The 27,113-nt window shown below is 42.2% G+C and overlaps 1 protein-coding gene across 1 annotated transcript in view; it reads left to right on the top strand.

The window, feature by feature from the left end:
- Nucleotides 1–1,995: 1,995 nt before the first annotated feature.
- Nucleotides 1,996–27,113, top strand: part of LHFPL6 (LHFPL tetraspan subfamily member 6) — a 147,301-nt gene continuing 122,183 nt past the window's right edge. The window contains exon 1 of the mRNA XM_085320662.1: nucleotides 1,996–2,561. Within this exon, the coding sequence (XP_085176788.1) occupies nucleotides 2,177–2,561 (385 nt within the window). The 5' untranslated portion in view covers nucleotides 1,996–2,176. The remainder of the gene's footprint in view (nucleotides 2,562–27,113) is intronic.

Here is a 27,113-nt window from a genome sequence, read left to right as displayed (position 1 = left end):
CTCCCCTCCCGGACTTCCAGCCTTCCCGGACCGTCCCCTCCCCGTTCCCCCTTCCCGGACAGCTGGCCCGTGCTGGACCTCCCTGCCCTGCCAGACTTTCCCTTTCCTGATCCCCCTTGCTGGACCCCCCTCGGGTCCTGGGTCTCCCTCCCTTCCCATATCCGCTGCCCTCCCGGACCTTCGCCTCCCCAATCCCCCCTTCCCGGACCCCCCGCCTGTCCTAGGTCTCCCTCCCTTSCCAGACCCTCGGCCCTCCCGGACCTTCTCCTCCCTAATACCCCTTTCCGGACGCACATCCTGTCCTGGGTCTCCCTCCCTCCCCGATCCCCCTGCTCCTCCCTGCCCAGCCGTGCAGCCTTCCCCTCGCATTGCCCTGGCGGAGCTCAGCTCCCGGCTGCTGCCACCTCCAACTCCAGAGGGCGGGAGCGACCTTTTGTGGGGCAGAGGAGCCCCCCAGCCTGGAGAGGTCCCCGGGAGCAAGGCAGTGGCCTCCCCAGGCTGTGCCCTGCTGGAGCCACGGGTCGTGGYGGGGACCTGCCCCTGGGACCCTCCGTGTTGTTGCCTGTTTCCAGCCGTTTCTCCCCTCGGTTTCAGGGAATGATCCTCCCTAAGTGCCGAGACCCACTGCTTCCTTAAGCGTTTGGTGCTATTCCAAGATAYAGGCAGATCCCTCTCCAGAAGATGCATCTGGAGGGATGGAGGCACCCTATGCCCCTCTCAAGTTTTTGTGGCGAGGGTTTTGGTAATTTGCAGGTTGGAAGGTCACAGATAGGCTGTGGCTGTGAATAGTTGGGCTTGCACTTCTTGAGAAGCAGCAGAGGCCTTTGTCAGCGTTATAGAAGAGACWTCTTTTTCTTAGTGTTTTAAAAGTAAACAAAACTTTTGTGTGGTGCACATGCTTAATTTCACTTACAGAGTCTTTACCTATGTTCCCTCCTTTGACAGATGTAGTATTAATTTTATCGCCTGTACATGAATTGAATTCACTGATTGGCATCTAATCATGCTTAGAAAAAAAGGCCCTGTAAATAGCTATCAGAATTAATTTGGCAGCAGCTGTGAGAAATGATCATAAATTTACAAATGCAGTTGGATTTAGGCTTAAYGATCCAGCATGGCTTTGACAAGAAATATAACACCAACCTCTGGGAGGTAGCACTTTGGTTTCTATAATAGTCAAAAGTACTTGGCAGCTCTGGGACTGAGATGAGAGATTGGGAGTTGTCAGGGAAGAAGCTCCTGGGGCTCCTGGGTTTGGCCTGGGAAGAGGCAAAGAAGAAAAGAAAGRAAACTGGGCTGAGTGCGAGCAGGAATAGTAAGAGAGACCTCTGTGTTTTAAGCATGTGCTGCTTGAGGTTGTTTAGGGATGAATTTGAAAGGCATGAAAATGTCTTCACCTGCCAGGAGCCCGTCTGGAGCTGTGGGTTTTTGGCRCATTTGAACACTGAACAATAATAGGCTGCTTTTGGCCCACAGGGAAGCCAACAAATTAGGGGAGAGCTGGGGAAAATGCCACCCCTCTGCCACAAGGGCCTAATCCTGCAAAGCCTCAGATACTGCAAACAGTTTTGCACTGAAGCTGAGGAGCTGTATGTAATGTAAAGTAGGTTTCTAAGGTGTTGCAGGATGAAGGCGCAACTGCCTGGGGATGAACGGAGCCTGGCTTTTCTTCCCTGTTGGTATGGGACAGATCAAGGCATGCAGTGGAGAAAAGCGACTAGGCAAGTGCACAGGGAAACCCTGAAGGTGGCTGCAGAGCGTTCCTCAATGAACGCGGCTGACAGCATACAAAGCTCCCTCCCACCACCGCTGCCAGTAATCTGTTTCACTGACAGTAATTCGAGTGGCTGCTTGCAGTAATGGGACAGAGAAGTGTGATGCCTTAATGAGAAGTGCTGTAGGAAGGAAAAGGCAGATTTTTTTATTATACCAGTATTACTGAACTTTCTCTCTCTCTCTCTCTCTCTCTTTTTTTTTTTTTTTTTTTGCTATTTAATTAGGGACCTTTGTCTTCATGATGGGAGAAAACATGATCATGGCTGTTAAGATCGAAGCTTCTCCTAGGGCAAGGATTTTTCAAGGCTGAGAGGCTCTGGATTATCCATAAACCTTCTCTAAAATACATAGGCGTCTCCCTGTCTTCTCATTGTGAGTGGTCTTGAGTACAGATACCAAGATGGCATCCAGCCTCACCTGTGCTGGCATGATCTGGGCCTTCCTCTCCTTCCTCTGCGCTGCTGCCTCCTGCGTGGGGTTCTTCATGCCCTACTGGCTCTTGGGGTCTCAGCTGGAGAAGTCTGTTTCCTTCGGCACTTTCCGGAGGTGTTCATACCCAGTGCGGGACGAGAGCCTCCAGACGACCGTGATGGTGGAGCAGTGTGGCCGCTACGCCTCCTTCCAGGCTATCCCAAGTGCTGAGTGGAGGATCTGCACCGTGGTGACAGGGCTGGGCTGCGGGCTGCTCCTCTTGGTGGCTCTGACRGCACTTATGGGCTGCTGTGTGTCCGAGCTCATCTCCAGAACCGTGGGCAGGGTAGCAGGAGGCATCCAGTTCCTGGGGGGTAAGTGTTATGTGCTCTATGCTTGTGCTGTGAAGGAACATGGTGGCATGGTTCAGGCTGTGAGTTTACAGGTGTGGAGGAGGCTCTGATGATTTGGGGTGAAGAGGGAGTCATTCCAACCTTCTGCTAGCAAGGGAGACCAGACCTGGGCTCCCTTGTCCATTGATTGGGCTGCCTGTGTGTCTGAGCATGGCCCAAGGACTTGCAGTGACCTGTGGTCACTTTCTTGCACTTAAGYCCCTGTATAACCTTTGGGAGTTGCATGCCAAATTCAGAGCACTGAGCACAGCTCTTTGTGGCAAAGACTGACTTCTGTGGCTGATGTTTTCATGGTGTTTTTACAGACTGTAGATTTTGGCAGAGCTCAGCAGAGATGGATTTACCTGGAGAAGTGTGGGGGCTGCAGAGCCCCCAGGAGCATTGCAGAGGATAGACCTGTTTGTTACTGTGCAAACAACCCCAGCCTTTTTCTTTCTCCTTCCCACTCTCACCATGCACACAGCTGCCTCCACCTCTGCTCTCCGCAAGTGTGTGGATCTGGCAATGAGGCTGCAGCCCAAGTTTCGAGTGGGCAGTGTTCACCCCTGGTAGCGGTGGCCCACGATTGCAGGAGGAGCACAGTCAGGCTGTCTGATCCAGGCTGTCTGATGGTACATTGAATTTGTCAGGTCTGTGGTTGGGATAGTGTGTGTGAGAGAATTATTCCCCTCTCCGCCTTTTCTTTTCGCTTGTAGATTGTGTGGCCTGAACCAYGGAGTATTTAAAGATTATGAGACAATAAAACAGGATCCTCAAGCTGTGGTTTTTTTTATAGGACCATTTTTCTGGTAAATCATCACTGTCTTGTCACGGGTGACGTGCAGATCAGTACTGCTTCTGTCCAGTGCATGTGCTACACCATGTACACTGTTCTGTGTGTGCTCCCCTCCATAAGGGGAGTGTGTTTCTCCGGGCTTTTGGTACTGATGCTCYGCAGTGCCCATACCCAGCTGTGCATCTCCAGACAGACCACTTAGCAGCAGACTTCAGTGGGAGGACTCCTAACTCTCTCCCCTCCAAACAGAAACTCATCCAGCAAGGGAAATATGGACGGATTCACAGTGTGCAGCCATAAGACAGCTCAAGACAAACTTTGCTGTAGTCTGGCTCAGGGCTTATAACCGAGGCCGTGTCAAGCCTTCAGCCCTGCGGAAACCGGTGCAGCTCCCTCCAGGTGGCAAGAGGAGCAGTTCTGCCCTGCAGAAACTCTAGCTCCGACTTTTTGAGCAGTTACTCCACTTTAGAGCAAACTAACCCTGTCACTTCACCCTTCCCTCGGCTTTGTGATCAGCAGGCATTCCTGTGTTTAAGTTGTCTGACAATTTGAAAATGCAGCAGCTGCTCAAGGGTTAGCTCTGCTGGGAATTGCTACTTCTTGAAGCCTGCTCCGTTTTGAAATTCCACCAGGGCAGCCAGAAGGTGGGGAGGACGCCCTGCAAGCCCGCTCCGTCTCACTATTTTCACTCAGAGCCATCGCAGCCTCTGCTTGGCTGTAAGCGCCCCCGTGTATTTCCAAATGCCAGCTCTGCTCATCTGCTCTGAGTTTGCGTTCGGTCCCTTTCTYGCGGCTGGGCTCCCTCTCTGCCCGCGGAGCCGGGCTGGCAGCACCTCTGCCCGCAGCCGCGGCGGCGAAGCGCGACCGCCCGAGCGGGGGGCGGCCGGGCACGGGGCCTGGGAAGCGTGGGGGCACGCGCCCCCCTCGCAATGTTGTCGTGGGCTGGTGGCAGGATGATGGATCGTGTGTGAGGAGGTGAAAGGCCCCTTTGGACCGTGCCTGGCAGCTAGCCTGGAGCTAGCCCCAAATGAGCACGCTGCATCCCTTTGCCCAAGGACGGGACACAAGCACATAGGGCTTCTCCGCTGTAAGTGACAACCTGCAAGACGTGTGAACTTGTGATACGAAACTAAAATTGCCGAAGACTTTACTTACAGTTCAGAAATTATTTACACAGCATGTCTAATTTTCCCCTCTACTGGGTTTTATGGTTGTCTCTCATTTCACTCAGCACTGCTGGAAATGCGTAAGAAATTGAACAGAGTGAGAAACCATCATTTCTCAATTGCTTAAAAGCTAACTGTGGGGGCACTAGGGAGAGGCCAGGTGATGCAAGCCAATAATTTGGATGAACTGAAGGGACATATTAAGGTAGAGATCAGATGCTTATATCCTTAATAAGATCCTTACCTGCTATAAATCAGTATAGCTTCATTGCTTAAATGACATAACTACATTTATTCCARTGTCTAACTTAGGCACCATAATTACTGGGTTGGTTTATGTCAAGATAGCCATGAGCTGTTCAGATTATTTACTGTCTAGGAGTGTCAGGTCTTAGTTCCCCATGCAATGGGTTTAAGTTTGCTTATACTGCCCACTGTGTGTGCTTTGAATAYGGCTCAGTGGCAGTATGGAGATTGTCATTCTATTTGGCCTCCAGATGAAGATCTATGCAAATAAAATACTTTTCACAAATATTTTTCTTGGGGGAAAAAGGACCCTCCCCCATTTTTATTATGAGTATAAAGCCACTCTCTGAGTGATGCCATTGACTAATTCTCTGTGCCTTTCTCCTTGTCTGGGCAAAGAGATGGAGGACAGAACTTTCCGTTTCTTTTTCATCTGAGTCACCTGCATGAACACGCTGCTGTGGTTCCTGCTTTCAGTAGCAGAGGATGATTGTTTGAAAGAAACTATATTTCTCCTGAAGTTAGAAACCAGCATAAGAACATGCTGGGTATAGCTAGTTTACAGTTTCAATAGTGTTCCATTAGTCTCAGTAATTCTCTTAATGTGATTTAAAAATATGGCCTTACTTAGGAACTAAACCAATTGACAGTGGCTCATTATGGGAGACCCAAGGTTCGGTGAAATGTAGAATCACCTGTAGTTGAGGTGAGCTGAAACACTAAGGTTGCTCAAACTAACTTACTCCAASACTAGAAACATTTTTACTACTGTTAAGAGGTGGCAGAGAACAAAGGTAAGCAAACAGCCTGATCCTCTTCTAGCAGTGGAAAGGAAGAGTAACTCCAAGTAGGTCAGTGGAATAACACCTGTATAAAAGTAGTGTAGCTTGCACTAGCTAAATGGTGCCAAGATTTTACAGCTGGGATTTCCCCAAGTTGTATGTGGCAACTGAGATGAGTGAATTATTCATGAGCACTTATACCATAAATCTGCTCTTCATATAAAAATTGAATGCCAGGACCTGCAAAAAATTGCAGATCCAAGTCTATATTTACTGTGTCAGCTAATCCTGAGCACGGTGCATACATACATTTTAAGATTACTCTGGGATGATGTGTACTGAGTTTTTGTTCCTAATAGAAGGATTGTTTTGTAGACTTCTCTTCCCATTTTCAATTATCTGAACCACTTCCTTTCCCATGTATGATCACATGACGCTCTGTAGCTATTATAGCAATTGCTTACATGAAGAAGCAATGTTATTTTTATCATCTTCTAAGTCAAGTAAGCAACACGCTGAGGCCAGTTGTTTCTTCAGTGGTCTGCAGTCCATAGCCCACAAACTGCTGCTGCAGTATCTCAGGACATACTTCATGAACATTTCTGTTGGATTACTTCAAAGAACTGACAACCAATGTGAAAGTTATGCTGTTTGTAACCTCTTGAGGGCACAGTTATGTAGATGGATAAAGTCTTCACTGATAACAATAAGTGCAGTGTTTCCACTTGGTTTGCTTTGAATGTTTGGAAGATTGAGGCATATATAATGTAGCTGGAACAGATTGCAAGGATGTATCTTCGACCGTAGCTATTGAGGGCATGATGGCAGGAAGTGAAGTTTAACAAATCTATGGCAAATTGGACTCTGTAATTATTGATTTTCTTTCCACTGTGCCTTGGCAAGTCAATTCCACTTAAATGGGAAGACTAAAAATTTGCAGGTATGTGGCTCAGATATGACATACTAATTTGGTGAATAGTTTTGCTCTCTGAATGCAGASCAATTATTTTAGGAACATAATGAACTTAAAGGTTAGCCAGTTTTATGAGAGGCAGTGGATCAAAAGATACAAGTACTGCAAGGATGGTCAATTTAAAGAACATTATGCTAGCAAGGTGAAGCTTTTCATTAAAATGGTCAACACAGGAAATATAGGAAGTCTGCACTTGCTCAGAACTCCGTTTGTCTCTGTAGGAGACAAAGCCATGCTCAGAGGACTATGAATCTAAGGGAACAGAGCATGAAATAACCTGCTGGCTTAGACAGCTCTCCAAATCTGACAATTTGACCCTGGTTCTGAGTAGAATGTGAGAAATGAGCCCTCTTCTTAATTCTGGTGCAGTCATATGGTTTGCACTGTCTTCTTCAGCATGGTCACTCATTGCTTGTACTCAGGAAAAGCACAAGTTTTGTTGCTCTCTTTGGTGAAGGAGCAATCTTTTCAGTAACACTTGCTTTTCCTCTCCTTATTGCTCTATCTTGTTTCCCTTGTGTCTCACAGGAGTGCTGAAGCCACTGAAATGATTGTCCTTATAATACTGATTAGAAAATCTGGAGAGCTCTTGAAATGTAGGATGGTGAAAGGAATGTTCAATTATTTGTGAAAAAGGGGACACAGTTTCCAGTAACTTCTGATTCCATCTCAGAAAAAAATATCGTCTGCTGGTAAAAGCTCTCAGGACTACACAAAATCACTGTAAAATGCTTTCCAAGGGTGCTGTCCTGATAGTGGCCTGATAGTAGATTCCACCACCCATATCCTGCTCAGGACAAGCACTTGCTGGATGTGGAGGACAAAGAAATAAGGAGCTCCATAGAGATGAAGAGAACAAGGAGTGAAGGGTGATGATTCTGTGTTGCCTGTGGGGATATCTCAGAGAAACCATTTGAAATTTTGGACTGGAAATTTTAAGAAGATAGGGATAAAAGAGATTTTCAGGTTTTTTGCATACTAGTGGCCCAATCTGACTTTGCAAGTGAGATGATCAAGGTTTAAAATATAGCGAGAAGAGAAGGGAAGGGAACTAAAGTTGTAGGACCATGGGACCACATAGAGATGCTGTCCCTCAACAGAAATGCTTGGTGAACAGTTAAAGAAGTAAGAGGTGCTCTTGGGAGAGATGGAGTCACTGAGTTTAAGGGACAACTACATTTGAGAAAACATAGCTGATGGTAACAATTTGCTATTTAAGCTACCAATAAGTATTTAAATGCAGGTTAGCAAGCAAGAATCGTTACAATATTACTGGTCATAAACTGCAGAATCAGCAGCTGCAAGGAGGCCATCACCCCCAGCAAGGTTATGAGCAGAACAAGCAGGGAGTCGTAATGCTCTTTGGGTAGTGGAGATGCAACCAGAAGAAGACAAATGATGCTAAGAGTAGTTTCATACAAAAGTTACCCATGTGAGYTAGCTTATTTACAGTGAATTATGCTTTGAAAGAGGCATTCATTTTTATTTTTTCAATTATATTTACTCCTAATGTGAATTTCAGCTAACTACAGGGAACAAAAGCTAAGTTTCAGCCCAGAGCAAATTCTGGAAGTTAGATTTTAGGCTCCATGAAAGCACATTTAAAATGCAAATGCTGATGTATAAGAAAAAAGATGCTGCTAAAGTGTTAGGAAGAGTCACTTTACTTCTCTTTGCTTTGCTCTTGATGTTGAATATAAAAGTGATGTTTTGAATATTGCTGCATCTGTGTTGAGTTTAAGCAGAATTTTGCATTAAGAACAGAATTTTTGATCTAAAGAAGTCCTAGAGTGCTGTTTTATTTATGTCTAGAATGAAGTTCAGGCTTTTTGCTTTTTTGCCCTCTTTTCTTGGAAAGGAACAACGATGATCAGCACTTCTGTGATACCTTTCATTTCAAAGGGCTTTGCTTGCATAAGCTAATGAAACTTCAGGAAATGTGAGACAGGGGAGCAAATATCCAATTTTACTGGTACAGAGACAAAGTAAATTCGGAATTACTTTACTTCARGTCCTCTGCATTTATGTTGGCTGGAGTAGAACCTGGGTGTGAGTTAGTCATTTTGTTACTGCATTCAGAGATCTGGCTTGTTTTGTTTCCTGAGCTCCATGAGCTATTTTAATATTGCTGGGAACTTAATTTAGGCGTCAAAATGTTGCAATGTTTTCCAAAGCGGATGAGGTCATATGCCCCACAGACAGGCCAGGATTGTTCCCAGTGGCATATTTTCCAGGATTTTGTCCAGTCTGGCTTTAAATGTCTATGTAGTGGGGCTTTTTTCACTTCTTTTAGGAGACACAGCTTACTACGTATTCCATTTGGATTTTTTTCCTGATACTCAACCTGCATTTTCCTCTCTTTGCTCACATCCTTTTACTTCTCCAATACACTTTTAACCATCTGAGCTGTTTAGCTTTGGCTTTCTAAAGTATAATAGGACAGTTTTCAGTCTCCTCCGTGATTAGGATGAAGTCAGACACAGAACTTGAGGGCAACCAAGGTATTGTTTCCATGCAGTGAACAAATAGGAAGGAACATGACCTAATTAAGAAAACATGGGACATACAGGTACAACCAAAACGCTACCACAGCCACATCCCTCACTGAGGCCTTGTCTGCCTCCCTGCTCAAGGATTTCCTTCTGTCCTCTGAAACACCTCAGATGCCTTGAGAGATGTTAAGATTTCTTTGTTGCCCAAGAGCAACATAGAGGTGGCATAGAGATCGTGTGGTCCTGGGTCACAGAGGATCATGAAGAACATCCTGTCCTTGCTCCTGGGATGATTCTGCCACCATGAGACATCACAGCCCAGAGGGGCAGTATTGCATTTGACAAATCCCGTCTAGTAGCTGTCCTGTGCCTTCTCAGGCATGAAAAATTGGGCATGGTCAATGCACCCTGACAATGCTGGTGATACAGCTGATTCCCTAAGCTTGATTAGATCTCATTTACATTGTTTGTTCCACTGTCGGTCCCCTGATGTCACAGGTATAACTGAGAACAGATGCAGGCTTTTTTTCCCCTCTGGATTTGCTGTTCCTTAGAGCCTGACCTGTTGAAAACAACAGCAATATTTCTCCATGGGAGCGAGGGACGTGTTGTCCAGACAGAGCTCAGTATTGTTGCTACCATTCAGGCTAGTGAGGTTTGGGGGAGGTTGGTGTTGCCAGAAGTGCAGAGAACTTTGCAGGATGCCAGATCCTGCCTGTATCCCTTGGTAGTGAGTGTTAATTACAGTGGGACTGATGCCTTAAAATGCAACTGGTTCYTGAGAGTGTTTTATCGTGGGTTCTGTGCGCCTTTTCTTGTGTAGGCCTGATAAACCTCCATCTTTCAGGAAGGCTGACTATGTTGAATGGATTTGTAGGAAAAATACTTTGCTGGTGGGCTAGCAGACTTTTAAGTGAGCTTTGTAGTAGTTTGTAGGATTATAACGAAAATGTTAACTAAAAAAATGTAAACAATTACATATTACAAGTCATTGTTATTTTTATTTTGTAACATGATCCAAAAAGCCAGAGAATGAAGCAGAAAATGCAGTGCTCTGATGAACACCGTATCATTTCTCTAGTAATGTAAAGATCTGACCCTTTCCCTTGCAGTCTGGCAGTTATCTTGCATTGTCCCACAATAAAGATGCCTTTGTAATATCAAGTGGTATTGTTGATTTGGGAAGAACAGTTTTCCTATAAATGCAAAGGGCTATGGAGTTTGTCCCTTGTTTTGAAGAGACAGGATTTAAGAAAAAAGCCGTGATTGATCAATCTGGAATAACAAAAGCTGCTTCTGAAAACAGCACCCTTTAAAAGGATATGAAACCCACTAACACAGTACAGTGTAAGAAGTAGCCTTTAACTCCTGAGAGGTATGTTTCCAGACTTCTTCACCAAGTTCAGGCTTTTGTCTGAATCTGCAACTAACTGAAAGCCTATTTATCAATACTTTTTTTTGGTCATCAGAATAAGCTTGATAGTTAGAGCATCACAGGCAATTCAAGTCAGGCACAATACAGCTGAATGACAATTATTAGGAAGGGTTACTAGGGCTTATTAAAAAGTGCTTAGTTTTGAGAATCTGTAGAATCTGTAGGAAGCATGTTGTTAAAGGACTTTTCTGAGTGTGTGTGGGAGAGGAAATTTCTTTGTACTTTGTTTCAAACTTGTTTGTAACTAGATGTGTCCTAGGTGCTGCTGGATGGCTGCAAGCTTTAAATGACATTTGGGGATTTGTACATTTGCCTGACAAATTTGTGTAAGCATCCTCAGTTATACAGCRTTGCTGTTGTTATGATTGTTCTTGTTATAGCATAGGAAATTCTGGAAATCTATTGTGCAGATCACTGGGGGAAGAGAAACAGAGACAGTTGCTGCTCCACAGAAATTTCAGCTGAAACAAGCAAAGTCAGATCAGTAAACTGGTGGTGCTTTGAGTTTATTGTTTTTTTTTAACGTGATAAGCACAGATGCTAAGGAATTTCTTGTGCACTTTGTGTAGAAGCAGGTAAAAGGAGCTGTCTGCATGCTGGCTTAGTAACCAGTTGTAAATGAATGACTTTCCTGAGTGCAGTCTCCTCTTCAGATAACCTGCAAACCTCTGAAAGCTCCTTTACTTGAAATAAGTCCTCAGAGAGGTAGCCAACTGGGGTTGAGAATGCCAAGTTACAGCTGTCAGAGCAGGCTAAGGAGAGGGACCAGAGGGTGCTGCGAGGARAGAGGAGCTTCACCCCCTTGTATAGTCCCTACAGATGTATATATTGATGACTATTGCTGAAGTACAGAGGATCTTGTAGATGTTGTGCAGRTTATATGCAGCAAAATGCAATAATTAAGACCTCTTCTGTGCTATCTTGTATGTAGTTTTTGGTTTTACTTGCACTTGTATTTTAGTTTTCAAGAACTTCTGTATTTTTTAAGTCTCTATCTTGCCACAGCAGAAAAAAACATAAAGCGTGACACTAAACACTGGGATAAAGCTCTTTAATAAGCTAAAGCAAAACCCTAAACCATTACAGATGCATTCTGCAAAATCAAGAGATTATTATAGAAGTCAGGACATTTTTACAAGAATTCACGTTACAAGAATCTCAGTGCTTCGGAGAGCTTTTCTAGGTGCCTGAAATCTCTTATCTTGCCAGAAATTTTGTCTCTGCAAAGCATTTCAGAGTGGCATGCTGACCAGCCAGAGCAGATCCTGGCTGTTCGGGCTGAGCTGCCAGTTSGAGCAGGTTGTGGGGTGAGACCCATGAGCAAGGTGAGCTGCAAACCTCGAGCTTCTCTGCGTGGCCTGGGGSTGAGGCCAATCATAGAATCAGTAAGACAATGTCAACGTGTGCTTCCTATCAGTCCCCTAAAATGCCAGTGGCTCTGAAAAATGAATACACTCCAAGTTATTTCCAAAAGATTAGTTGGGCTGCACAGCTTTGTAGGTTCCTTGTGCTGCCAGAGTTTGAGGGACTACTCCCATAAATAAATGTAGGCACAGTTCTGCTTAAAAGATCAGGTTCTTAACAATGCTTCAAAATGATGCCGTATGATAATTAAGGAGTAAAATGATTTTCTAACATCCTACAGTGGAGTGATGCTTTCGAAACCGTTCTACTTGTGAGCACTGAGCCACCTGTTGAGCAGAGTCTGTTGCTTCCTGTTTCTCTTATTTTAGCATTATGTTTTATTTCCTATTTTCCTCCAGTAGCTTCAATTCATTCCTGGGGACAACATGGCTGAGGATAACTTATGCTGAGCCATTAAGAGCTCTGTTTAGTGCATTCCTTTCTTCCATAACAATTTGCAATAAAAAARCATGTCAGAAAAGAGCTCTTTTGTGTAACATTCAGTGACCTGCAAGGGCTGGGACAAACCTTACACTGGAGACGGCAAATTCCATTTCAGGCCACTAAGCAGGAGATCCGGTGCTAAGAACACAGGAAGCTGAGARGATAAATACTATAACTTTTCATCTCATGCATAAGAATTGCAGTCTGTTCWGATCTTGTGATAGAGAAAAGTCATTCTGCTTATCTCATCTAACATAGTGGCTAGTCTGATTACAAGCTTCCCTGCTTGGCACCTTTTTAAATTCAATTTGGCTGCCGGTGCCCTTGGCACACAGTGGGTTTCATTAAATTTCACAGCAGTTAGTTTTCATTCCCTCTGTGACACCTTTTTATCAACATTTGACTCTAGTGTAATTTCAAGCAATTGTGCTTTTTTGCAGAGCACTTGTACCATAATAATTTGGCAGAGCAGGTGAGGGAAGACAATTCAGATACCATTGCAAATCTGTGTAGAAAATTAATATAYGGGAAGCCAGCTCAGCTTGCAAATGTTTTTCACATGCGATGACAATAAAAAGAAGCWACTTTCCTTCCTCTTCAGTTGGTATCATTGTAGGCTGTCAAAACTGCAGCTAACAAACTTGCTGAAGGGGGCAAATTCTTATTTCCTTCAGGGTCATCACAGCTTTGTTTTTAAAAGCAGAGCTAGTGGTCTGCTGCTGGACTGACAACCCGAGGTTGTGAGACAAGCTTTTGGAAGCCTTGGGCGAGACCTGTGGCTGTGCAACAAGTCCGTATGAGTTTTCCTTTCAATAAGAGATGCAGAAGCTGGTTTATTAGGAAAGTGTGTGTGTGTGTTGTGTATTCGTATGTGTGCGCACGTGTGCGTGTAGGAATGCAGAGAGAAGATGTAGCTATCTTCCTTCTGGTGTCTGATACTTGCTTCTGGGAGATGAGATGAGGAAATGTTAGCATCCTGGTACAGACCTGGCATCTCTCACCCACATTGCCGCTACCTCCTCTCTGACACAGAGCAGCATTTTCTTAAGTTTGTGTCTAAGGTGAAGATTCTGGGCTTGTGTTTCTGTGCCATAAGTGGTTTTGAGGTACACTATAAAATGCCTTTATTTGCAGAGTGCTCTGGCTCTTTTTTACCATGCCAGGTAAAATGGATAAAACATCCAAAAATCATGCATCATGGGTGTCTCATTAAAATTTTTAAAAGTATTTATTAAAAGTTAATTAAAAGTGAGGCTTGAAAGTGCTTAAAAGTGAGCATGAGCTCTGCATTCAGGGATAATTCAGACATTAGTGATCCACATCTCACTGCAAACCAGGAGCAGCCAGGGTTTGGAGGCTGGGATCATTTTCAAATTGAGACTTTTGACTGATGAAACTTTTCCTTAGGTCTTTTAGAAGATATTAGTTCAAACCYTTTGCATTCAACTAATGAAGCATCTTACTTTCCCTTTCCCTCAGACCTTCACACTTCCCTTTGTAGACAAAATGTTTCCAAATATGCATGGTTTCAAGCAGGATCTGAGACAGGAAAGATGGACTTCATGGGCAATTCCTCGTCTCCCTCTCAGGACACCACTCTGCAGCTCCTGGTGGGAGCTTGGGGGGAGAAAAYCCATGGAGGGTTTCCTCAAGAAGCCCCTCTTCCTTGGTGTTTTCCCAGAAAACACGACTGGTCAGCCCTATGCAAACACATTTGTAACATGTTTTTGGTGGGTAGGCTGAATGTAGCTTACACTGCAGACAGTGGCTGTAATTCCCTGGGAAAGAAGAGGCTCAGTTGTGCCAAAGAGCAAGGGAGTCTTGTTAACAGTGCCTTTAAATGTCCCCTCGTATCTCCAGATGGCAGTGGCTGCTGGACTGCTGTGAGTGCTCTGTGCTCCAGGTGTCATTTCTGAACAGGGAACGCGATATGCAGCGTGGGTAGATGGCACAGTGTCGCAGAAGTCCGGGCTGGCCACATCTGGCTCAGACGTGGGGCCTCACCCTTTCCTCTGGGGGAGGAAGCTGCCAAACATCTTTCCAAGGTAGGGTTTTAGTGCATGGACCTTTGGCTAAGGGATGAGTTGTGCTTGTTATTCCAGCTTAGCTGAGCACATTGGTTTATGAATGAAGGCACAACTAATTAATAACTTCTGTGGGCTTTTTCTTACTAACACGAATGTAGGAATATAGATATTGTTATTCCATCATCTTTGTACAATGGCATGATGTTCAGGATCATTTCTGTGGTGTTTCCAGCCCCAGATGCTTCAATGTAAGTAGTAGACCTATCACAACAGACTGCTCAGCAGTATAACAGCTCTGGGAGAAGCTTCTTCCAGCTTCTATTTCACAAAATAAATGTGAAATATCAGTTCAGTATATATCCTGACGTCTGTAGATTCCTTTAAATTTTATATCTAGCATAATGGTGGAAGTTTTTAAAACAACCATCATATTATGATTATGATCTAGTCATGCAGTTATTCAATGSACAGGACCATTATAGACATCCAGGTTTATAAAAGTATTTTACCCACGTCATCTGTGGCAGTCTGAAAGAATAAATAATGAAAAGGTTATTTGAAAATGCAAGTAAATAAGCATAAATCCTAGAAGAGTTGTATCTTCATCTCTTAGATCTTAAAAGACTTCAATAAAAGCCTGTTGTTTCAAGATGATATATTCCATTATCAGTGCTGATGAACACCTGACTTGGTGGCTCTTCAGCTAGAATGAAACAAAACTGTTAACGATATATGGATTCTGACAGACCTCTCTAAGTAATTACGGGTGCCTTGATATATGTGCAATCTATGGCTATTTTAAAAGTGATTAATATTTCTGAACCTAAGTTTAAGTTCATACTTGACATTTCGGTAGTGTCAAGGTAAGATTAATCAGAGCTTGAAGATACGCAGTCTTACTGACACGCTGGTGACTGTGAAAATATACACCACTGAAAAATAGCCTGCTGAAAGACAGAACTTGACCGGGCTTTTCATAGAATCACAGAATCATAGAATCGGTAAGGCTGGAAGRGACCTCTGGAGATCATCTAGTCCAGCCTCCATGCTCAGCAGGGTCACCTAGAGCATGTTAGACAGGGTTGCATCTAGGCAGGCCTTCCAAAAAATGTTTTTTTTTTCCTGCAGACAAATGTTCTTAGGTGGTGTGCAATGGTGTAGTTGATACTTCCTAAAAAGACTCTTGCTTAAGTGACTCAGAACTTTGCTGAGTTATGTATCCTACAACAAGTCACTTGTAAACCTTTTTGTGAAACATTAACTTATTAAATATGCAGATTGATCTCTTGAAATGGTTCAGATAAGCACCATTTTTAAATGTACCCAGTCAAGATATTTTCAGTCAATGAAGCTTAGCAAGTAAATGCTTTTATTTCAATTACCCTCATGAAAACAGGCAAAATTTATATTTGATTGTGACTTTAGGCTGTAAGGCTGTCTGTCTTGGTAGTAGGAATAAGAAACAGAAATGAACTTGTCATGTTTATGTTGTTCATCTTTGCTTTAAATAGGTCAATGGTAGTCTTTACACATTTCAAAAGATTGTTAATTCAACCTAAAAGAAGGCTGTTAAGATCCAGTTTGAAAAGCATCAGATCTAATACACGAGCCTTTTAAGAAATCATGCATTCTGTAAAATAAAAATCTAAAGCAGGGCTAAGCAGTAGTGTTATATTAATAACACTTGATATCTGTGAGAGATAAGATAGAATGTGTTTTTGTAGATGAATCTTAATTTTTCCCAACAGAAACGTCATTTTGGCCTTCTGGGTGTGGCTCAGTGAAGCTGACCAGCAGTTTTAGGGGGAGAACATAAGCCAACTGTTAAGGGAGTTTTGGAGCTGCAAATCTTTTGTCATGTTTTTGGACTGGAGGAGACTACCTAGTGAATGGAGTGTGAGTAAATAAAGTGAATCTGTAAAGAGAATCGGCTGCCACTCCAAACGCTAGAGAAATGCAAGGAAGGCAAGAATTTGGGATGGAAGAAGGTTTGGACTGCATTAATTTCTTTCCCCTTTCTAATTTAATTTTTATATTTTTCTGCTTGCTTGATGTGAAAGTTGTTCCAATTTGGCAAGAGTATAAAAACGCCTGCTACTTCCATTTACCTCTAAATGTGGTACATTATGATCTAAATACTGATCCATTGACACAAGAGACCTGGATTTGATCTTATGTCTGGAAATCATTAGTACCTCTCACATAAACTGTCTTTGATTATTTCTCACATTTTTCCCCTTTCTTCCCAGAATACTTTTAAATGTACTTTTTGCTGTATCAGGCAAATATTTTTTAATCATCATGCTAGTGGTTGTTCCTATTTAAATCCAAACTGCTCAGATTCTCTTTAATATATCGGATTTTTCTTAACCTCTAAAGATACAAGGACAGTGAAGAATCTCCTGTCTTGCAAACAGGGGAGGACAAATGTTGCTTTGAGATCTCGAATACCAGTTCACTTTGAAAATAGAGTAATACTGCTGTAAACCAAAGGGAGAGGTGGTGTAATTTTCAATGAGCTTAAGCAGTRCATAAACCAGAATGAAAAGCAAATGTTGACACACACCTGCTGTCCCAACAGGTTTAAATGCAAATTCACAAGTTACAATCAGATTTTTCATTGCAGCGTACTTTCAAATATCCACAAGTAAAACTAAGAAAGCAGGCACATCTTTAACAAAACCAAATAGTCCTTCAGATGGATAATGAGGGCAAAAGAGGATGCTTGAAGAAATAAAATTTGGAGGAACTTACCATTGCATATAAATACTTTTTTTCTTCACCATTTGAGCATATAATTTGATGTCATCTATAGTAAAGTTGAATGACAGAAATCAGTATGCATTCTATTTAAGTTGTATAAGCACCTTTCCATAAAATCTTTATCTCCACAGTGTCTTTTAGCACAGATAGAAGGTATATTATTTCCATTTTACAGATAGGAGCCTAGGAACTTGTTCATGGTAACATATAAAATTTATGATTAAGTAAGTATAAAATGCAGGCCTCTGAAATCTTGGGCTAGTGAGCAGCCATTGAACCCCACTGTTATATAGAAACACATTTATTAAAATACATGGCTGTAGTAATGTACACTCTTCTTTACACTAAATTCTGACTACAGAGTTTTCTGCTTGGCATTTTTGAGGCAGACTGAAAGTTAGACCACGTGCAGCCAGAGCTAATGGGAGACTGTGTTGAGCACTGTGTTGATCACAAGCTAGTGCACGTGGTTTCTCAAGGTGATTTACCCTGTTGAGCTCCTTGCTGCCATAATTAAATGGCATTTTTAGTCTAGTTGTGCAGAAGGGTGCAGAAGGCATGCCCTAACTGAAAGACAGGGCTAATTTTCTTTGCTTTGTGAAGCTTTTCTTGCAATAATAAATAGTATCCCGTGGTTCAAAAGAGGTCATAGCTTCTTTTATTTAGAAAGCTTATGTATGCTTGTTTAAATCAGTTATTTTCAATGTTTTTTGATTGACTGGTGCCTAGATTGCYGAATGGCATAGCTAAGCTTGCTTTGCGTAGTTTCATTTTGTGGACCCCTTTGTGGATCTTGTCCATGATATTCCTTAGATTCTGGAATCATAGGTTGAAACCCGCTGAAAGACTATTGTAAAAGAGTGAATTTTTCAACTGATAGACCTTTTTTGTTGCATTTGGTGAGTTTTGTTAAGGACATTCTGTTCTGATGTGCGAGGAACAAAAATCCTATGTCTTTGTCTAGAAGAGAAAGCAAGGAATAGATCTGCTGTAAGATCAGAAAAAGAGTTTTAAAAAGATCTCATGGACTTCAGTAACACTTGGAGCCATTATGGGCCACCTTTTGCATATGTAAAATACATAATTCCTACACTTTTAGTCTGTTGTGCAAATAAGTATTTAGAAGATTAATTAAATGTGGATTATGTATCCTTTTCAAAAGAGTTATTAGGATGTAGAATAACAAGATCATGTTCAGCCACACTTTCAAACTAGCTCTTTGCACAAGCAATTAATAGCTCCACAGATAACACGTCACTGAACAAACAGTCCTTTGCAGCAAGCCACACTCCATCATATTCACAGGGAGAGAAGCATTTAAAACTAGCCTTGGACTGGATATGAGTTTTAGGTTYGCACTGCACCAACTTCAAACTCTACAAGTTCCTGCTGCTCTCAAGATCTCTGTTAAGGGAACACATACAAAACATTGCACAAAAGTTCACCTGTACACTTCTGCATTTCAGCCTTCAGGTTGTAGAAATTGGATTTTTTTTTCTTTCATATCTTATGCTCTCAGAAGGGGGATGCTTAGCTGGGTATCTTATCAGAGGATGAACAATCTCATTGAACTATACCTCCAATCTGTCTGCCATTGCAAAGAGAAATAAACTTTCTTGCTCACAGAATTTCCCTGGGGTAGTGGGAATGGGCAGAGGGCCCATAGCCTTGGTGACAGTCTTGGCACCTGCTGGGAGCTTCTTGTTTGAGGAGCATGGCAGCATTATATGTTGCCACATATCGTTGCCTGCACCTAGGGCAGGTGGTAGGTGAACAGCAGTGTCTGGATGTTGATGGGAATTTTACCACCTGTAGGAGTGGGACCTTGATATGCAGTGCAGAACAGTGACTTGGTATCTGCATCTGATACCTGAAGAAGAACCAAGGCAAGTGAGATACCACAGTGCAAAAATTGCAGGATATCTGCAATTGCAGGATATCTGGTATAGCTGTGCCCATCAGGCACAACTAAAGTGACCGTCTGGCATGTCCCAGTGATGGAGGTTCTTCAGAAGTGTCCTTCTGAAACCTGAGGCAGCTTCTTTATGTGCTGCCAAATAAGAAAAAGTGCCTAACAGAAGAGTTTAGTGATAATGTGATTGCAAGGTTAATTTACACATGCAGTTGGCAGAGGACACACAGAGATGCGGATTGCGTTTGCATGTGCAAAGAGTGAGTCAGAATGCTTTTCTWACAATTGTCTGCTATGCATGTGTCACACAGATTTGATATTTTTAATTTAATACTTTACCTTGTTGTTTTCTTGATTATTTTAATTTTCTGAACTACTTCAGTTTGAAAGCATGTCACAGAAGGTGCTTATACTTTTTATTTATGTAAGATGCTTAAATTATACTTCTGAAGTTACGTATCCAGCATTTTATTTATCTTGAAATCATAATTATTCAGTGCTTCTTCCATCCGCTGTGATTTAATTATGACTGCATAGACAGCAGTCACAGAGATAAGTCTCTTCAGATTTATCTATTGCACAGAGGGCGTTCGCATGTTGTAATGAGTTGGGTTGACATCTGGCAATTAAATGAAATAGACTTTTTGTCTCAACTCTTCATGGGAGTTGGTGTGATATCAGGCATCTGGTGATGTAGCTTGGTTCTCACGTGTGTGGCAGACTCCCTGGTTGTATGAAAAGGACAGGTGAAATAAATTATAGAGTTGCCAGCTGTTTTTATCATCCTTATTCAGCTTCATAAYTCAGTCATGTCAAGTTTCTGGAATTTCAGGCATTTGTTTGTGAATGTCTTCTTCAACCTTTTCAACAGTTGCCAGATAGAACCTCATATTAAAGATATTACTGCTTAAAATTCAAGAGTGCTTTCCTCTTGCTCTCTAAGGCAAGGTTTTCAAGATGATAAAGGTATTTCTTATCCTACTTTATTTAATACAACCTTTTTGATGCCATAAACAGTRGAGGAATGATTGCAGTCTGTACTCTTGTCAGCTTAAATTACACTCTCTTATACACCTGTTTACTGCCAGGACAATGTTATTGATTCCAGTGGGATTTCTACAGGTTCACTCCTAGTGCCAGATACACACCTGCCCACTTTCTGTGGTGCACAAACACAACTCCACTCCTGTAACCAGGAGAGCAATTTGACCGACATATATAATTTCTTTTCCTCAGACTTGTATGTATTCTTACTCTTCACAGATATGACTTGGATCTACAGAGTTTTGAAGTTCAATGGAAATAAAATATTAAACTGAGAACTGAAAATTTTATCATTGAAAATATCTATATTGAATGTCCAAAAAGCTGACAATTTGTCATTTTATTTATACAGTGAATTGACATATATCCCATGTTTTTGATTTAAAGTGATAGTCTGTAAAGACAGGATTTTGAAGGGAGCCTAAATGATTTTGAGAATGACGTTGCTGTGGTTTGAAACACTAGGTGTTTTAAATTCCTGTATTCCCATGTGTAATGGTCCATATTATATTAAATTATATATACATTTTCTTACTGAGCAGTGCCTCTCTCTATAAGCAATGTCCTTAAAATCAGTGCTGTGACTTTGAGCCAATAAACATTTCCAAAAGTGTGCCCAGTTTGTCATTTAAATGAGCAAATATTTTCATTAATTTAACAGCAGGTAAACTCTCTGTTCATTTAGATCAAAATATTGGAAAAAATCCTAGATTTTACCTTAAAACAGTGAAGAACCTGCCTGATTTCTCAGTGGTTTCTAATATGACTTGAATCTGGTCTGTCTTAATCTGCATCATAACAATTAGTTACCCACTGGGAAATAAAATACACTATTATTAAAATCACAGCTCCCARAGGGAAAGACAGCAAAACTTACTTAGTGAAGGAAGATATGGGAACAATGAAGAAGATTCTGTAATTTTTTAGGAACTTTATTACTYTCTTATTTGTTTATTTTTTCTTGGATGAATATTCTTCTGGTGCTTTTATTAACAAACCACTGCTGTCTTCCTCAGTAAAATCAGTGTTTTGSCTTCAATTCACAACAATACGCACTACCCAAGGAACATGTGAAAGCCACATGGTGAACGGATGTACTCCTTCGGAGGGCAGGCTTTCTGCCGCTCTTGTGGGAGCTCAGCTGGCTCTTACGCTTTTCTGGGCCCACATAGCTTCATCTGGCTCATATATGAGCTCTTGTAGTTACCCCATTGCCAAGGTTTCAAATGCAGCATGCTGCGAGGTGCCTCTGGCTATGGTTGGGCTCCTTGCAAAGCACCCTGCTCCTCAGGAAGAGAATGAAGGCCCTTCTGGATATCAATTTAATGATGAACTGACTAGGTCCACAGTTAGTAGGAAATTAAAAACACACAGTTAGAGTAGGAGGCTTCATGTGTAAGGCTGCTGAGAAACCCAGCTTGGGGTAGGAGGCTGGGACACCTCTTTGACAGAGCGGGAGAGAGGAGTCCACCTGAGGAGACCACTGGGCTAACACAGAAATGAATGGACAGTCACTGAGGTATGGCCCGATGGCGTGTTGGCTAGTTGCAGCAGGATCATGCACAAGTAAAAGATCAGCCTTCAGGACATGTGGTTTGAGGCCCTGACATCTAGGCCATCAGTGCTGTCCTCTTGCATTCCTCCTGCAGATGAATGGTGGGCTGGCCGCATGGTAACATCAACTGTTTCAAGCCCAGCTAAAATATGCTGAAGTGGCAAATCCRTGGCTGTGGGGAATGTGTGCAGAAGCATGGTTTTGTGCTGCTTATGTCTTCAGAGGCAGATAGGAAAGCAGACAAAAAGAGGGCTATTTGAAAGTAAATGAAACTTAGATATCCTTATRACTGTTTACAGAACATCTGTGTGGGCCAGCCAGCTCTCTGGTTCGGCACGGAAGAGAGCATCAGGGGTCATTTTAGTCCACATTTTAAAAGAGAAGGAAAGAACTTGGTTTCATTCTGAGTAATTTCATATTCCAAACTTGCTTCGAGGCTTAATTACTCATCTTCCCAAGTTAAAAGCTTAATTTTAGCTATGAGGAATAATAGTTCTGGGAGGAGTAGCCCAAACAATTAGTTGAAACCATGGATGTGTATAAGTGGTGAAAGGGTTCCCAGAATGACATTTTGATAGTCCTTTCTGTATTAGGCAAAATATTGTTCTGTGAATGATTTCTATCTCATCGCCACATTAACATACACCTAGGTTGCAGTGTTCCACTGCAGGATCCACTGCAGAATCCACTGCAGGATCCACTGTTCCTGATGCAGTGAATCAGCTCACAGCACTGTAATGTCCTTTTATTAATGACATAAAATTAAGAACATATTAATAGTTTTTTTATATCTTTGAACATTACTTAGCAACTAGTCATAAGGATGAGCACTAAGACTGATAATGGAGACCGAGTATCGCATTACCTAAGTGCTTATAGTATCCCTGGCATGCTGCAAACCCACTGATAATGAAGAGCTTAGCTCTTTCCCTTTCTTTGCCAGCCAAGCTAGTGTGGAAGTCCTTCCTTGAACAAGGTATTCCGTGTGTTGGAGCTTTAGTCTCTCTCACCTGTCCCTTCAGTTTTCTATTCATGTGCTATTTGCACTTGGGATCATATGGCGAGAGAGGTGACCAGCCAGTACTTGAGTCAGGTTCAACCTTGTGGGAMGCTTTTAGTCTGAATGCAGTGTCCACACTGCATCTGCTTGACAAGGCCTCAACTCCTGTCATCCACAGGACATTTTCCCATACCTACAACATGGCTTACTGTTTTGCTAYTTTTTCACTTTCATTCTGCTTCTTCTACCTACCTTCTTCTTCCACTGGCTGCTCGTCTTCTGATGTTTTTCCTCAATCTTTTCCAAGATGTTTAAAGACAGCTTCTCTTTGACATCATTTCTATCCCTGTACCTTCACTRATCAGCAATGTAACCTGCTTTTGTACTGTGTGCTCCAGTTTATAGCATGTTTCATCATTTTCTGTCTTCTTTAAGATGTAAGAACCCCTGGCCAGGCTTGTGTGTTTTAGCACACTTTTTATAGTTTTCCATATCAGACCAGAATATGATAATGGTCTTTTAGCAGTTCTTRTCACATTCAGATTTTCCATTTAAGCCATTTATTGCTCGAAGAACCAGTACAGTAAATAGCAAAAATGAATCTAACAAAGAATGGTTGCGTGASGATGCCTGAGTTCCTGGTGTGGGAGAGAAACCATAGGTATCACCACACCACAGTGGGGAATTATGCAAGGTAGCAAGGTCTGTGCTCCAGGATGGTGACAGGAGTGTCTCATCTCCCACACAGCAGCCTAGTGCTGAACCCCTTTGCTTCCTTGATAGGATGATGCCAGCTGTGGCTYTGTCATATGAAGGCATTTGAGATGCCTGCCCATGCCTGAGGGCTTCTACCATATTTAATGTTTGCCTGTATTCAGTGTTGTGTGTGGTTAATAACTCAGCATGGCTYGAGCAAAGCACAAAAGAGCCCTTGGCAAACAGGCTTGAGACCGTGTTAATRTTCTCATGACAGTGATGCTCTTCTGAAATCCCATAACTTATGCCACAATCAGTTTAARCCAGCATAACCAGGCAGTGGTGCCCCAGGAAGGTGTTCTGCTCTCCCATCCCCGTTTCTTGATCCTGCCTGAGCACCGATATTTTGTCACGCTGCTGCAATGTTCCTGTGGATGCACAGTGCATCATGAACTAATCTCTCTGAAAAATGACCTGGTGTTAAAAACAACAAAAAATTACCCCCAAACCCAACTATTTTTAGCTGGATTCATTTCCTAATCTGATTCCCAGCATGGCTGCACAAATGTTTGTGCTGGCACAATTGAAAGGATGCTGTGGGAGTGGGAATGAGCAGTCATGGATACAAGAAGAAAGCCAGGGACTGTATGCCTTACCAAAAAAGGCSCATGTACTCATAGCCTAAAGGCCTGACCAAACCACTGAAGTCAGTGGGAACATCTGTGGAGACCTAAAAGGATTGAAATTTAAGAGTAACACTAGATAAAAGTAAAGATAATGAAGAAGTAAATAAACATTTTCAAACAGGTGAGGAAGCCAGAATGAACTGAGAAGCAGTAGCTGGAGTGACAGAGCAAGAAATGTAACAGTGCCTTGATAATTCTGTGAGGGTTTATTTTTTAGTGAGCATAACACTATCACCACAAAAACCAATAGACTGTTCCATAGTCATATTTTTATGAGTTCTCAGTGCAAGTGAGAAGTGCACAGAATAAACAAGGTTGGATGCTTAATTGTTTAGAAGGAAAATAACCTATGTTATAATGCATTTTTGCAATGCCAGCCTCTAGGCTCCTGCCTTTTAGCATCTTTGACCGAATCCTCAGTCACTGCTCAAGGCTTCAGAGCACTGTCATTATTCAGCGGATAATGCAGAGATTTCAGTAATCCCTAAGTGAAAAAAAGGGGAAAAAATAAAGAAAGAAACCTCCCGCTGATGAGATTTCCAAAGCCAGAGTTTATGCACTGTATATTTAATGAGTGCAAGAAGTGAAGCAGTTGTATTGTTTCTTTCCAGGATGGTTTCAAGCTCTTACATAGGACTGCTTGCCAGTGGGAGTCCTGCACTTAGTGTTTAAACAATACTTTATGGAGGGAAGAAAACAGATTTAAAATTTAGAGTCATAGATGTTTCTAATGCAGTTTTTCAGATTTAATTTTGCATGTAATCACTATACAGGCTGGCTTCCTCTGCAAGACCTAATGCCATAATACATCACAACACTTTTATCTGAGAGCTGATTTTTACTTAATGCCTGCAACCAAGTTGTGAAAATTTGAGGCTTTTTCTCTGCAAAGTGTGCACTCATAAAGAGGGTGTTTTTCAGAGCACTGTCAGCTGAAGTGCATTTGTTATTATGCTTGGCTGCTTTATGATGCTGTTAGCATCCCGCTTACACACCACACCAAACTAATCCATCATGTCATGTTAGTAGCTTTACTACTTAAGATGTGGTCCTCTCCTAGATGTGTAACCATCTTCTATTTATGGCCGTAAAACAAAGAACAAATTTACCGAGGATTGCAATATTGAAGATCTGCTATTTGCAAAAGGGAGAATTGCAGAGATGTCTGTGTTCTCAGTGACTTTGATCCACTGGAAGCTTTCTGATTCTGAATAACGGAGCAGAAGCTGGCAGAGGCTTCAGAAATCTTACCAAGCTATAGTGAATTCAGCTGGTGTCCCAGACTAGACTGTATTCACTCAATGTATATTACTCAGCACCACCAATTAGGATCACTGCTCTCACAGTACCTGTGAACATGACTCCCTCCTTCCAGAGACCACTGGAGTTCAGATCTCTCTCCTAAGGCACATTGCAATGAAATTTGTTTACACATCTTCTCCTTCAATCTGTTGTACGTTAGCTGGCTTCAGCTCCAGTCTGATAGTGCCAGCTCACTATATAATTTTAACAAGAACATAAATATCCCAACCACAAAATTACAGCTGAAGTTCAGTGTGCTCTATTTTAACCTTYTCCTCCCATCTCTAATTTGCAATGGTTGCTGAAGTTAGTCTCTACTGAATGCCTGCCCATCGGAAAACCAGTGCCACGATCACTTGCTTTTTCTATGGAACCAGTGGAGCACRAGGGGAAACTCGTGATCTCAGTGACAGTGATAACAATGCAGAATTGGATCCTGATACRCAAGGAAGCTGGGGTGGAAACTTGGCAGCCAAACAAAAAGAGTCCAACTTTAAAACCCTGTGCCAAATTATTTAAACACTTAGGATGAAATGTGGAGCTGTTTTTGACACATGCACAGTTTCTCACATTGAAGTGGGTCATTTGTTGGTTCAGAATAGTTATCTGGTATTTGTGTATCCTGTACTTCAACCAGGGTTACAATCTGCATGCAGGCAGATACCACTGATCTGCTTAAGTCCTGACATACTGGACACAAGAAGTTTTAAACATTTCATGATAACATCTTTGAGTATGCCATAAACATAGAAAAGCAACTTCTGTACAAGCAATGACATTCCAGAAATAGGAGACCTCACTACTCTCAAAGGCTGTTCCAGATGCTTAGTCCTTTGATGGTTAGAAGTTGTCTTCTAATTTCCAGGCTGAATTTGTATATTGTTACTACATATTTTTATTYGTTCTTGGGCCAGTGTTGACCCTTAGCTTAAATATCTCTTTTCCCTCTCTGGCATCAGTTGCTGTGATGCATTTATGTAGACAGCTATCATACCTCAACTCAGACTTTATTTTAATTGGATAAAAAACATCAAGATTTATTTAGTTTCCTCTTACAAGACACGGAGGGTTTACTGGCCTCTACCTCACACAAACAGTCCTTCTCACAAAGTTACATATAAGTTTGTTACTCCTATTTCTGATTTTGGTGACTTTCAGCTCTTTTGGTGTATGGTGTCAGCCATCTGCAGGTTATTCTCTGCAGGCAGTGAAGGGAGACTGTGACCTTCAGTGAGTTCCTGGTCCCACCTGTCTTAGATCCCACCTATTTTAAGAAAGGATAAATAGTCTGCTCGAGGTGCCTCAAGGTTGCCTGGTTTCCATGTAGAAGGCCTGTTTCCATGATTGATTATCCTGCTGTTTTTCACACTTCAGATCATCCCTGCATAAGARTATTCTGCCTGATGAATGATAACTCTGGCACTACAAGTTGTGCCTTACKCAGCATCAGGGCCTGAATTACTAATTTTCGTACTTAGGATTCAAGATCTTCACTGAATGACCCCATGTCTGTATATTGAAATAGTRAGAGACCTTGTGCAATTGCATTTGCTCACATGGATAGTGACAGCAACTTTTGTTCACTACTTAAATTTAGCAATTAAATATGAAACTTTCGTCTGCACAATGAGCCTCGCTAAATGCCATGCAGCATTTAACTCCTACTCTGGATTGGGTAGACCTTTTGGGGGACCCTTTCCATAGGGATGAAATTACCCTGTGAATGGAAAGATGTACTTGAAAAGAAAGGAYTCAAGTGTGACGCCTTACCAATGTACTTTGTTAATTTCTTGGACAAGTGTAGTTGAATT

This window comes from Rhea americana, unplaced genomic scaffold (genome assembly GCF_003343005.1).
Source record: "Rhea americana isolate MKP2758 unplaced genomic scaffold, rheAme1 scaffold_65, whole genome shotgun sequence".
In the NCBI taxonomy this organism is placed as follows: Eukaryota; Metazoa; Chordata; class Aves; order Rheiformes; family Rheidae; genus Rhea; species Rhea americana.
The sequence above is the reverse complement of the archived record's forward strand: the minus strand, read 5'-3'. Positions and strand labels throughout refer to the sequence as shown.